This window comes from Amyelois transitella, chromosome 10, assembly GCF_032362555.1.
Source record: "Amyelois transitella isolate CPQ chromosome 10, ilAmyTran1.1, whole genome shotgun sequence".
Classification (NCBI taxonomy): domain Eukaryota; kingdom Metazoa; phylum Arthropoda; class Insecta; order Lepidoptera; family Pyralidae; genus Amyelois; species Amyelois transitella.
This window is the reverse complement of record NC_083513.1, coordinates 2,334,671-2,349,315: the sequence shown is the minus strand read 5'-3', so window position 1 is coordinate 2,349,315 and position 14,645 is coordinate 2,334,671. Positions and strand designations below refer to the sequence as shown.

Below are 14,645 nucleotides of genomic sequence, written 5' to 3'. Positions count from 1 at the left end.
TACCATTACACTGATTATTCTGTTACAGAGTGACTGACTGACAGGGCAACGCACAGCCTAGACTACTGGCTCAAGATTTGAAATGATATATGTAGGTACCTACCTTGTGGGGTCAAGGGGTACAGTAGAGAGGATTTTATTATACCTATTTCCGCAAGGGAGGGAAAGGTCGGAGTGGGAAGACCTAGACGAACGTATCTTGATCAAATTAAGGACGTCCTGGTAAAGGGTCAGGTCAAAAGTACCCGAAACCGCCGAGCTTGTATGAAGAGAGTTATGAATGTGGATGAAGCAAAGGAAGTATGCAGAGATGGTGGCAAGTGGAAGGAGGTAGTCTCTGCCTACCCCTCAGGGAAAGAGGCGTGATTTTATGTATGTATGTATTCACGCAAAGTGAACTAACTGATTTTTCACTTTTGATTAAACTAATTTAATTCGTACTAAGGGCGACTTTGATCAAGAGCGGCAAGTTTGTCATAGTAACAACGTTATCGCAAATGTCTGTGAACGACAAAAGAGTCCTCTATACGCAAATACAATAAGTCCTTGAGGGGCCAGACATGAAAGGAATTTATAAAGTAAATTATCTATTTATATCATCAACACGAATTAAGAGTTAAAACGAAGATCAACGTATATACATAAAATCACGCCTCTTTCTCGAAGGGATAGGCAGAGACGTCTTCCATTTGCTATCTCTGTACCTATACTTCTTTCGTAATTCTCTTCATGTAAGCTCGTCGGTTAAGGTTCTCTTGATGCCAGGGCGTGGCCAATTTGATCAAGGTACGTTCGTCTTGTCCTTCACTTTCCACGGTAGAATGGTCGTGGGTGCTAGCATCATGGCTAACCATAACTGATCAAGAAAGCTTTTCTTCCTCCTGGCTTAAGTCCCGGTTGCATCCTCACCACTCTGGGGAGGAACCTTAGTTAAGCCTTTGACCATGAATCCTGGATTGGGTGAGTCAGGTTTTTTACTTTTTTTTGGATCGATCATGGTTACACATCCAGTTGCCTTAATTCAGGCTCTGCTCTCACGGTGAGGGAAAACATTATGAGTCACGATGTTTTCCCTCACCGTGAGAGCATCAATTAGTACCTATTCAAACTAATGTATATAACTTCGAAAATAGTCATCGGATGGTGGGATCTGGGTGGTAGGTACTTAGCACTACAAAAAATATGATAAAAAAATGATCGTTCTATCGATTACAAAAAAATATTCATTGACAGTGTGTGTTTACGCCCTTTTCTGGTGTTGAAAAAAGAGTTTATGTTGAAAATACAAGAGTTTAGTTCTTTGTTTGTGTTTCTTTTAAGATTTTCAAAGCTATAAATATAAAAATACACACAGTGAATTGAGTGCTTCATAAAATTATCTATTTTTTTAGTAAGAAGTAATGGTTGATTGTACGATGGCCCTTATACGTGTACTGTGTTGACAATTTGCTAATAAACATCAACATTATTGTCACGAATCGTTTTATTTCCAATTAAATTAAGATAACACATGTCTTCACATATCACCACATGTAACAAGTATCTACGTCACATCTTCGCAAGTTACAGTGATAAGTGACTCTACGATTAAAGTCCACGATAACACGAAATCTGTCGGTTAAATATATTTTGAGAGATAATTATAAAAATAACTAGAAGATAATTTGTCTCTCTTTGATCTCCTTGTTTGAATCCTAACTAATATTATAAATGCGAAAGTAAGTTTACTTATTTATTTGTTTGTTGTCACTTCACGCGTTATTTACTTAATCGTTAATCTTTCAATCTATCTCAATCTAAATTTCGTTAATCTTCTTGAAATTTTGCGTATATATAATTTAGAGTCGGGAGAAGGAAATACAGTACTCATCCCGATTGATGAACCAATTTCATCCAGGTTAAAACTATACATAGTTCTCGTGGGATTTTTGTGGCGCTATATTCGCGCGTGTAAATGGCGCTAAATTCGCCCGGGCGAAGCTGCAGGTAAAAACTAGTAGGCAGACGCGAGGCCCAACTAATAAATGCGAAGATTTGCAGGGAATGCTCATTAAAAGTTTGTTTTATTTGTCACTTTACCTCTTTTTACAGGTAAACATACATACGAATCAATTTGGATGAAATTTGGTACAAATAGATCTTCATAATTGAAACGGTAATTTAAGTCAGGTGGAGCTGCGGGCGAAAGCTAGTACTACATACTACAAATATAATAAATGCGAAAGTTTTTAACGATGGATGTGTGTACTTGTTACTCTTTCACGCAAAAACAACTGAACGGATTATAATGAGACTTTGCAGCTAACGTATAGTTTAGATATTGGAAAAAAATAATGAGTTAAAGTTTATAGATTAAAGGATGACAAATTCGTGGGCAACAGCTAGTCACAAATTCACACTAATAATAAAGAGAAAAGATTTGTATGTTTGTAACGAATAAACGCAAACACTATTGATTCGATTTTGATTAACTTTGGTACATAGATGGAAAAGTCCTTTAGGAATAGCAAAGGCTATTTTTTCTATTAAGTAATTATTAATACACAAGTAGGTAGCTATCTAGGGTACCTACACAAAAATAAAGTCTCTTTGTGAGGAGTAGACTAAGAATGCAAAATTATTGTGATTGAAAAGACAAGTTTACGAATAAAATTGTAGTTGAAAATCGGCACAGGCAATGGTCTTTTTCATTCCTGTAATACCTAATGCACCAGAAATAAATAATTATGTAGGTTAATTATGAAAAAAATACTTAATTAAATTAAGAAGTTCTTAACTAGGTACCTACTTAGTTAAATAGTTTGAACCATAGAAATTAGGAACTCAGGATGTACAAATCGAAAACAAATCCACATTTGCAGAGACGTACCCATGTAGTGCGGAGTAGGTTATTGTACATATTATACTTGTACATAACCTACCTAAATCATATTATTGCACATTGCACTCACTTTTTCACGAACTTACAAGACTACTAGCGACATCTATGAAATGAACTGCTTTTACAATGCTTACGCGTCATCGCTACATACTAGTGGATACTTCGTAAATTATGTGTATGTATTAAGATAAAAGCGTTATTCTTTTTGCGTTTTTTAAGCTTTGGTGCTATGTATAATTTTAAAATGTTCACAGTCAAACAAGGTCTTCATATATGATGAAAAAAATAATTATGGACCAACCTGCTAGCAAAAATGTCTAAATTTAAAAAAACATACGTCACTTTGACAGTTGTGTTGCGTCACTACTTGCCTTCCTATTTTTACATTATTTTCCCACGTTTATCTATTTCTTATAATTTTTTATGATTTTAAAATCTTATATAGTAGAATTCATTAAAAACTCCCATTACAATATACTGCTACCAGCCAAGAGGTGGCAATAAAATTATATTAATTGTTGACAACTAGTGATTTTGTGGATTGCAGTTTACTTCTTATTGTTTGTTTGTTTTCGTCCTTTTGTGAGGCTATACTCTGAATTCTGCTATTTCAGGTGACGATATAGTACAGTGCGTGCCTACGAAGAAGGGCCATCAAATTCTGTTTAAAGGATACACGTATGTTTTTAAAAGTAGGCTACAATGTGGCTCTGAACAGTGGTGTTGCTCTTTCCGCCAAAAAACAGGTTGTATATCCACGATAAATATGCAAGTTAACGGTGTAGAAGTCTTAAGAGATTTCCACAATCACAAAAAACCAATGTTTTCAGATTAACATTGTTCTTTATTATGATTATGAGTTATATCTTGCAGCTAGCATACTCTTAATTTCTTTAAGTAAATGTGACAATTTTGACGATTATCACCACCTATTAGTAATGTCAATAAAAATTAATTCCAACAATACTGCTACAACAAACTTATTTGCTTTTTTATTGTCTTTCTTTGTTGATCTCATTTTTACAATGTTAAATATTACTCTAGTCTTCTTCACATAGGTATATGAATGTTTTAGTACCAAAATAATAAATAAAGTTTTGAAATCTCTTTACTTTTCTTTCCCCTCTCAACAATGATGTTTATTTTGTTTGTGTTAATGTCTGTACTGTAATCATCTTTTAATTTAACATGAAATAAAGAAAGTGAACATTGAAAATTTGTTTTTGTTTTATTTTTCCATATTTAGTTATAATTATGATTTATTGTTTAGATTAATACTAAGTAGAAACTAGGCATTAATTTTGCTTATACTATTACTCATTATATTTTTCTAAATAAATTATGTCTAATTGTCACGCAAATTTATCTTCAGAACAAGAACAACCGGAATGGGTGCAAATATATTACTTAAGGAACTCCGATACAGAATTTCGCTGCAACATTTGTGAACATGTTATAACGGCCGATGAGAAGTCACCAGAGTTGCTTGAACACATCACGCTTAATCACAAAGAGGTTTACGATCTCCACAAAGACAACCCATTCAGTTCCGTTGGCTTCCGGATTGAGTTTCTGCAAGTTGTGAAGAATGACAACAGTGATCCATTGAACCGTGAGGTTATTATCGGAGAAGTCTGTGAAGCGGCTACAGAGGAAATAGCGAAGCCTATCACTGGTGGTACGGAGGCTGCGGACATCTTGTCTGATGGTGGTGGGCACATAGTGGTCACGAGGAATGATAGCAATATTATTGTTACAAGCAAGAAACCTGGCAAAAGTATATCTTGTAAGTAGTATATACAAAATTTACATTTTATCATATTTATGCATTATTTATTAACACAAGCAGATTTTTACCTGTAGTGTATATCACGGCACTTTATTTTTAATTAAAAAAAAAGTCTCTTCCTGAAAGTCGTGTTTGGTGCACTTACATACATACATATAATCACATTTATATTCTTTGCAGGGTAGACATAGTCGAAAGACTTGAAAGACCATGTTAGCTGTATAGCTTAATGAAGGAATTGAGAGTTAAATAGTGGCAGGTTGCTAGCTCATCGCATACTAGAAGAATCCTTAAAAAATTTTTAGTAAAAAGAAATTATTGGAGGATTAATTCTATTTTATTGTAAATTTGTGTGTGTTGTGCCAAAAAGCAATAGTGCATTTCACGCTTGCCTCGAAAAACACTAAGTTATAAGTATCTAGGAACAAAGAGAACTACACACATATTAATTGATAAATTTATTTAATACATACATACATACATAAAATCACGCCTCTTTCCCGGTGGGGTAGGCAGAGACTTCCTCTTTCCACTTGCCACGATCTCTGCATACTTCCATCGCTTCATCCACATTCATAACTCTCTTCATGCAAGCTCGGCGGTTTGGGGTACTTTTGTATATATATATATTTATTTAATCTAATGTAGGTATTATTAATTGATGATATAATTTTTTCAGTGGAGAATAGAAAACGCAGCTGGGTGTGGAAGTACTTCGAGAAAGTGAGCCACATAATGTACCGATGCGTGTTCTGCAATGTCATACTCTCCATTAAGGGCTGCAACACCAACAATTTGAACAGGCACATACGCACCAAGCACGTAAGGGCTTTTCAGGTGAGACAACCTTTATTTGATCTCATGAACTCTTTCAACTTTCTCTTTAACATAATTGAATATGGTGGTGAATAAGTGCCGTGTGGTTGACGGTACAAATAAAAGAAAAATATAGGACCACTCCGTCTCTTTCCCATGGATGTCGTTAAATGCCATTAAAGAATAGGCTTATAAACTTGGGATTATTTTTTTAGGCGACGGGCTAGCGATCAAGGTGTTGTATGATCCATGGTAGAGAGATAATAAGTATACTTAACACGAGTTTACATATCTCCAAAATTAGATAAACTGTTGTATACTATATTATTTATTTTAAATTAATCTGTTTATCTTCCAGCTGGAGACGGAGGGGAAGAAGGATGAGGAGTCTGTGCTACTTGAAATGAAAGAAGAATCCTACTCGGAAAAAGACGATTCCTTCATCATTTCTGAATCTATAGGTACGTGCCATTTTGTTGCTTCTGTTGCGAAGGTCCTGGGTTCGATCCCTGGCCTGCCTCTTGGTGTTTTTCTAATTAACAGATTAATTTTACGCATGTGAATAGTTGTAGACTGCCTACCCCTCCGGGAAAGGGGCAATATATATATATTAACCCTCTTTCCCTCGAAAAGAAGTAGTTTCTTCGAGTCCATTTCTATTTATATTCATTATTCGGTAAATTATATACTGTTTTCATACTTATAGCGCCATCTGTTGTTGAGTAGTTAAATGAAAACTGAGAAGTGATAAAATTGGACCAAAATAATTACGTACATCCATCGATTTAATTTTATTTTATGGAAAATGTTATTATATTTATCGTTTGTAATGTATTTAATGTGTAGTTTTTCTATACATAATGTTCACTTTAAAAAGTTATGCGTAATAAAAATGGACAACGCCATCTGTTGTTGAGTAGCTGAAATAAAGTCGTGATAAATGGGATACATAGGTGTAATAAGAGATTTAATTGGGATGGCAAACTCACACCACAAAAAACTTAATATTTTTGATTATTTTCTTCATATTGTCTTGCTTTCAGAACTGGCTTGCTTTCAGAACAGATTGTCGTTTCTGAATTAATTCGTTTCAATCGAAAATACAATATAAATACTTTTTTATGGATATGACTTAGTATCTATGTTATAATTTTGTACCTATTAAATATTTTGCTCTATAACATATTTAACCGGCGGCACTAGGACACGAATAGCACCTCTTTGCGACTAAGGGACAGGCTTATAAACTTAGGATTTTTCATATAGGCAATGGCAAGTTGTCACTATTTAAATAAAATAAATAATAAAATATTCTTTATTGCAGTAATCTTGGTTACAATAATTATGCAAGGTCTTCCCAGTAAGTAATCAAATGATACTTGTGTAGGGAATGGCCTGCTACTTCCATAAAGTTCTACAAAAAGATTACTAGTATGTGGATGTACGATATCTATACATTATAATAAAAAAAACAACAATAAAGTGACGGTACGAATGAATGTGAGACAGTATGTGTAAGTGTGCAAGTCGTGGCAAATAGGTGGTGTGTATAGCGATTTGGTGTGTAAATAATAGCGGAAAGTGTGAATAATAATAAAATGATAAATAAAGATATATAAGTACTTACTCAAATTATTAAAAAAAAACAAAAAAAAATTGCGTTACGTACGTTTAGGAAATAAATTTTCTACATCATCATATGTAAGTTTTCCCAGGTATTGTAATAAACTTTTTTTGCAATTATATGATTGCATAGGATAAATTTCAATGTGTTCATTTATTATATTATATAGAAAAGCGGATAGGAATGGGTATTGACGTTTGGCAAAGGCAGTACGTACAAAATGAGTGGAAGCTATTCTAACCTTTCTTCTCCTACTTTGGACAGTTTCTTTATATGGCAATGTTTTATGGTACTTTAATATCAGGTTAAGGACAAAGATTTTTCTTACTGAGAGAAGTTTACTAATGTTGTATAAAGTATGAGTAGAGAATCTACGAGGTTTAAAGTACATTACCTTTATGAGAGATCTCTGTGCCCTTCCAAGGCTAAGAAGTCACTCTTGGTAGCTCCACCCTATTGTATCTATAATTCTATCATTAAGCCAAACAGCTGAACGCAACCTATCAATATTTTTGACACTGTTGGCTCTGTCTACACCACAAGGAACGTGATTATATGTATGTATATATGTCTTATCAAGTTTCGTGAGTACCGACCCCAGGATGAAAGATTCTTTTATTCTTTTAACCTACCAGAAAACAGATTAGTACTTAACATTTTTTTCTTAGCCGACACCTTGATTATATTAATATATATGTATTTTTAACAAACAGAGAGTCCACAAAAGCTTCGGAGCTGGGTGTGGATGTACTTCGATCGCGTTTCGAGCAGCATAGCCCGGTGCAAGTTGTGCCACAGGAACATAAGCCACGGCGGGAACGCCACGGGGAATATGAACAGGCATCTCAAGATGAGACACCAGAAGACCAGAGGTTGGTACATTTCTAAAATGTACATACATACATACATATATAATTCGTTTATGCCGTGTGGTTCCCGGCAATGCCGTGTGGTTCCCGGCACCAATACAAAAAAGAATAGGACCACTCCATCTCTTTCCCATGGATGTCGTAAAAGGCGACTAAGGGATAGAAACTTTGGTTTAGGCGATGGGCTAGCAAGCTGTCCCTATTTGAATCTCAATTTTATCATAAAGCCAAATAGCTGAACGTGGCCATTCAGTCTTTTCAAGACTGTTGGCTCTGTCTACCCCGCAAGGGATATAGACGTGACCATATGTATGGATGTATATATAATTCGTTTAGTTGTGACCATTTTGTATTGCTGCAACTCACACCCTAATTAATTTGTATTCCATATGAAATTTTAAATTATGTGTAGCAAATCAAATAAATGAATTATCTATCTATATATTATCACGTCTTTATCCATTGCGGGGTAGACAGAGCCCCAACAGTCTTGAAAAGTTGAAAGGCCACGTTCAGTTGTATGTCTTCATGATGGAATCAGGATTCAAATAATGACAGGTTGCTAGCCCAGTGCCTACATAAAGAATCCCATGTTTATTAGCTTATCCCTTATTCGCCTTTTACGGGATATAGATTTTAAGGGATAAAGACGTGATTATATTTATGTATGCCTTATCAAGTTTTGTGAATGCAGACCCCCAGGATGAAAATTTTTTTAACCCACCTGAAAAAAAGATTGGTACCTAAAATTTAATTTTTCTTAGCAGACAGCGACCACACCTGGATCTGGAAGGTGTTCGAGGTGAACGATGAAGACTTCTACACGTGCAAGATATGCCAGTTCCAGTGTCTCAAGGCAGACGACCTGGACAAGAGTATAAATATCATCATGGCCCACCTGAGGGATGAACACGGGGTCATATCAGGTGATCAGATCATCACCCCGGCATGTAAATAGATGGATAAGGTATGTTTGTTTCGTAGAAATAAGAATATTAATAGACATACATACATATTAACACGTCTTTATCACTTGCAGTGTTAACAGTCTTGAAAGACCACGTTGAGCTGTCTGGCTTTATAATGGAATTAAGATATTGACAGGTTAGCCCATCGCTTAGAAAAAGAATCCCAAGTTATTAGCCTATCCCTTAGTCGCCTACTAGGACACCCATGGGGAAGATATGGAGTGGTCCCATTCTGTAGTGCTGGCAACTACAAGGCATTAGAATATAATAAGTAAATAAATATTATATAGTAAAGAATATAATATATGAAAGCGGAAATTAAATCTCTCATCTCTGCACATTCCCAGTTGCACCCTCGGGACTAGGACCCGGGACCCGGGGTCCGCTTTCCTATATTTTTCTTTACACTTTTTCCGATCTGCACTTTCATAGTAAAAATGAAAATACTGAAGGTATAATTTGTCAACGTTTACCATCGTTTTTTTACGCAGTTGAAAAGCTAACCTAGAAAAGTTTGTAAACTTGGGATTGTTCTTTTAAGCGATTTGGCTAGCAACCTAAAAACCAAATAGTGAACTATTTGAATCTCAATTCTATAATTAAGCCATCCAGTTGAAAGAGGCCTTCGAGTCTTTTTAAGAAAACTAGCTCTATCTCGTTAGGGAAAATGGCGTGACAATATGTGTAGCTGTCAAAAAATCTCAGAATTAACACGAAATAATAACAGTTTTGGTGTTACAACCATTATTTGCGACGTCACATTTACCAGTAAATACCACCTTTCTATTATTCAGAATTATATTGTTTGTGTTAAAAAATCTCTCTGCCAAGTTACTTTTTTGCTTTCGCTGGAAGCGAATTTCCATGATCAGAAAAAATTAAGATTTGGTATGTGTGACTTTGCACAATAATCATCAATAAATTTGTATTCGTCTCTTCCCGTTTTTTGGTCTGTGGCCTTATGAAAAATTTGGCCTTATTGTGAACCATCTGAACGTATGCGTAGATCAAAATAGTGGCGCATTTTGAGTCAAATTACATTAATATTGTTCATTTATGTTGCATTAATAATAACTAGACTAAAATTCTTCAGTAAAATTTTATTATTATTTTAACAAGTTGTGTTCTGGATCGGTATAAATGTTTATATGATCTGTCACCTTTTTATATGTAGTTTATAAATCAATCTGCTGGATACTAATTCTTTAGTGACCAATTTTTCTTTGTCAAAATCTCATAGAAGCATAATTGGCAATTTGTAAATTACATTAAAGATATAAAATTTAATACTTCAAAATTTTATACCCTCTGATTAACTGTAAATTGTTATTAAATAGATTATTTAGCATAGTTAATATTATGGGCTTGATTTTAGTTTTTTTTAACGATTAAAACTAGATAATGATAATTGTAAATATACAACCTTGTTTTGTTCCGGTTGGGACATATCCTAACCTTAAAAGTAACAAAACATACGTAAAACAACATTTGTAAATCAATTCAGTTTGCCTGTAAAAGTCCTGTCTAAAAAGTATTCGGTTATAGAATTAGCTAACTTAGATAATGTCTATTTTTATGAAGTAAAAGTTTGAGAAGTTTATAAAAAATAAGGATGCGAGAAAAAATTTGTAGAAATTTTCGTCAGGATTTTTCTGATAAAGGTTTGGCTCCTTCGCTGCTTGAATATTTTAAACTACTTTTTTAAATCTGGACCATTTAAACAGATTTGTTGTTACTTTGATTTTCAAACGGCCTTATTATGTACAATGTTTACTTATCTTAATAAGTAGGTGTAATAATTTGTGTATTTCTTTTTAACTGTCTCTTAAATTAGTTGCTTGAGAGCACCCTATAATTGTATTTTGTGATGGTACTTGTTGTAAATAAAATATGTTACACAAGCGATTGTCTTAACTTGTTTTATTTTAAATAGTTTTTTTAAAACATTAATAATTTTACTTAATTATCGTTTTTTTTTTACTAATTTGAATGCAATCGATAATTTACTAGTTTAAGTGTCGTAGAGATGTGACAAGTACAATTAAGAAGAGCCTTAAATAGAATTATTGACAAAGACCGTTGTTAATCTGTTGGCAAGTTCTGGATATTAACACTCGTCATTTAATACTGAGCTTGTTCCGGCAGCATCAGTGTTCTAAAATTAAACTAAGATTCTCATTTTCTCCGTTCCCATAGGAATTCTAGAAAAAAATTGCCTATGTTTGACCTTAGATATTATATATATAACTGTATTTGTACAAAATGTCATTTAAATCGGTCCAGCTATTTAGACTATAGCATTTGATATTTTTCTCCTGTGATGATTATAACATTTTCTAAATTAAAATAAAACAAATACAACAACAATTATGACTAGTTTATTCTTATAAACATCAAATTACACATCAAAAGATATAATTGCTATTTCTACACACAATTTGGCATGTCCTCTTATATGTCTATGATATCTTTATATTAATTCTTTACTCTCTAAATCCAATACACAACCGTTCGTAATTTTTTCTGGAGGTAGTTAGGTTTATTTAGTACCTTATTTTACAAAATTATTGCGAAGATGACCTTGAAAGTAGCATTGGTTAAAACGTATCTGTTATTTTTTGAAATACGTAATGAAGCATGTTTGGGCACAGCTTATAATTTTTCAGTGACTATAGTTTTCGCCGAAAGAGACAATAATATCAATAATAAAGAGGTTATATAATACAAAAATAATATAAGTTCATATTTCAATAAAGATAAATATTTGCAAAGTTAAATTTCAAAGGTTTTTGTAAAATTTTGATTTATTAGGATCTCTTATTTCACAGATATTGTCAATTGTACACCATTTGGAGATTTTCGATCTTGGGGTTTAATTTTGATAGAAAAACTGTATACTTTGAAAAATAGTAATTATAAAAACATTATTTACATTTCAATTAGTTTAGAAAACAATAAACATAATATAATACTAAAAAAAGCAATATTCGCAAGATAATCTACAAACTCTGTAGAAACAAATCATGATTCAGTACACAAGCATTTAGACAATACTATTTACACTGTATTTACATTTTAAAACTATTCCCCATCCAATAAACAATTCATTTATCTAAAATAATTGAGAAATTCAAAAATTGCTTACAAGTAAACAGACCCTGTATTTTGATCCTAAGTCGGTTAGCTAAATCTTATGAAAAAAACTCAATCAATTATAGTAAGTGGCAAAAAACAGGTGAAAATAGGTTAATATGTCAGAAACATTTACATCATTTAACACTTCTATACAAAATTCTTAAAATTTGAAACTGTTACAAGCTTCATAACCTAATGTTACCTCATTAGAAAAATATTTTAACATAAATTTCAATGTGCGATGTTTTTAGGATATGTCAAAAAGACTACAATATTATTAGCATATTGGCGGTTTATATTGAAGAGGTTAATAAATAAATACGGGCGGAAAATATATACGGGACAGATTACACAGATTGGGTTAGCCTCGATGTAAGTTCCAGACTTTTGTTGCGAGATACTAACTCAACGATACTATATTTTATAATAATTACTTATATAGATAAACATTCAAGACCCAGGTCAATCACAAAAGTTCTTTTCTCATCATGCCCTGGCCGGGATTCAAACCCGGTACCTCCGGTGTCACAGACAAGCGTACTACCGCTGCGCCACCGAGGCAGTAAAAAAAAAAAGAATTGCAAGTTAAACGTTGTATGAAGTGTAATTTTAAATTTAAAACAGCTGAAATAATTATTTATTTTTCTTATATATTTTTAAATGATAGCTTATGAGGTATTTACCATCCTTATGATACATTGATATAAAATTATTGCTAAAATAATTATAGATCCCAAATGGACGGTAACTTATAAATTGTAAAAAATATTTGTTTGAGGTGTTGAGGTTATTTGGCGCCGAATTTAGTAAGTACATTAGTTAAACTTAATTTTATATTTGACACAGATATTTGGGTTTGTACTGTTGTTACATAAAATATGTAAATTCACAATTCACTTTATTGTACACGTGTGATTAATGTAAATATTAAAATATTTGGTAAATATATTTCGTGTTATTTGCTTCACAATTTGTACATTAACCTTTATTATCCTATATACACATAATAATGATTATGAGAATAATTTAGGATGTTACTAATATCTGAAGAGTTGAGCGCAATATCATAGATATTTGTTACAACAAAACAGAAGTGCTTTTTAAAAAAATTGTGACAATGTGATTTTTTTCCCGTTAAAGATTCTATTTGCAAAACTAGGATCTTCAACGTGCTAAATCGTTCGTCTGAAGCTATTATTACAGACTCAAGTCACAAACTTTCAGTAAAGCATTTCAATTCTCAAAATCTAAGTTGAACTCTGCAGTCCGCTACAGCGATCCTAAGGAACAAGTTTGTACATACAACAACATTTAATTTGACGGAGGTTTAGGTCCACAGTTATGAGCACTCTGTATATAAACTATTCTGCCCCTGAACGTGTGAAGGGCGGCCTTACACCAGGGCCCCCTGGAGCAGCGCCACCTAATTTTTCCATTTTTAGCGCAGCCGTTGAATCTGAACCTGTAGCCCCCGACGTTGATGCCCATTTTCCCTTGTTTACTGAGGCAATAGGACGCGAAGGAATCGATGCCTGCTCCGATTAAGCCACCTGAAACGTAATTTGGTGGTAGATATCTGGTAATGGATATTTTTGTTTTACTTAAGTGGTATTATGTTTTGAGGAAAATGGTAATGTTAATCAATAAAACACAATTTACGATAAATACTTTCTTTTATTATTAAATGTTTTGATTCGATATTAACGATTAGTAGTTTAAAGCTGTTGTATTGATACTTGAAGTTTAAAAATCCCTTATGATTTGTTTAAATTTTTCACGCTACTATTTCATGTTTCAAAAACTTTTCTGTTTCTTAAAAATTAAAAGCCTTTCAATTGTTTTTATTAGTACTTTCTACATATTTAATTTCGTAAACACTTTCATTTTTACCTCATCCCCAAATTTTATTTTTGTCCTAACATCATCACTTTCATTTCAGTTTGCTACGGATATTCCAAGCGGGGTCGCTTAGTGGTGCATGTAGGGAGTCATAAATTTGTCAAACACGAACATTATAAGATGAAGACCCGTTGGACCTGCTGCAAACGCATACAATTAGGTTGCAAAGCAAACATTACTACAGGAGCGGATAATGTCATCGTTAGATCATTTTTGGTTCATAATCATTCTTAGCATAGCCTATCAATAAATTTGGACATTCATACAGTCTTCCCATGCGGGGAAGGAAGTCTTAAAAAAAGACTTACAGGCCACGTTCAGCTTGGCTAGCCCGTCGCCTAAAAGAAGAATCACAAGTTTGTAAGACTATCCTAAATCCCGAACAACTTTTTACTTATTAAATGTAATATTTTTCCATCTAACTTATTTTCTTTATTTTTCTTCCGCATCACAAATGCTTCAATACTTTCCCTGTCTTACTGTCTCATTGTCCATGCTTCGCATCCGTACAAGGCAACGTTCCAAATGTAGGTTTCAATTAGTTGTTTTTAATATGATCATGACGAACTTTTTTACAAAATTTCATGATTACTGATTTTGATAAGTGCCTTGATATAGTTAGCGAACTATGTGTCTTTTTATTTAATTTGAATGATCTGAAATT

At 33.3% G+C, this 14,645-nt stretch overlaps 1 protein-coding gene across 3 annotated transcripts; it reads left to right on the top strand.

The window, feature by feature from the left end:
• Window positions 1–3,236: 3,236 nt before the first annotated feature.
• Window positions 3,237–10,852, top strand: LOC106130146 (uncharacterized). Of its 3 annotated transcripts, XM_060946086.1 has the most exons (6): window positions 3,246–3,375; window positions 3,496–4,667; window positions 5,350–5,507; window positions 5,845–5,947; window positions 7,824–7,982; window positions 8,744–10,852. In XM_060946086.1, the coding sequence occupies exons 2-6, from the start codon at window positions 4,223–4,225 to the stop codon at window positions 8,935–8,937; spliced, it is 1,059 nt and encodes a 352-aa protein (XP_060802069.1). In that variant the 5' UTR covers window positions 3,246–3,375; window positions 3,496–4,222; the 3' UTR covers window positions 8,938–10,852. The 3 variants fall into 3 exon arrangements, with proteins under 3 accessions (XP_013184371.1, XP_060802068.1, XP_060802069.1); XM_013328917.2 differs by having other exon boundaries at window positions 3,237–4,667; window positions 8,747–10,852; XM_060946085.1 differs by having other exon boundaries at window positions 3,237–4,667.
• The last annotated feature ends 3,793 nt before the right edge of the window (window positions 10,853–14,645 follow it).

Bases quoted from the DNA above. Each gene is read 5' to 3' on its own strand.
- LOC106130146 (XM_060946085.1), top strand. From the start codon at position 4,223: ATGTCTAATTGTCACGCAAATTTATCTTCAGAACAAGAACAACCGGAA. The intron at 5,948-7,823 runs GTACGTGCCATT...TTTAACAAACAG, and splicing joins CATCATTTCTGAATCTATAG to AGAGTCCACAAAAGCTTCGG. The intron at 7,983-8,743 runs GTTGGTACATTT...AATTTTTCTTAG, and splicing joins GAGACACCAGAAGACCAGAG to CAGACAGCGACCACACCTGG.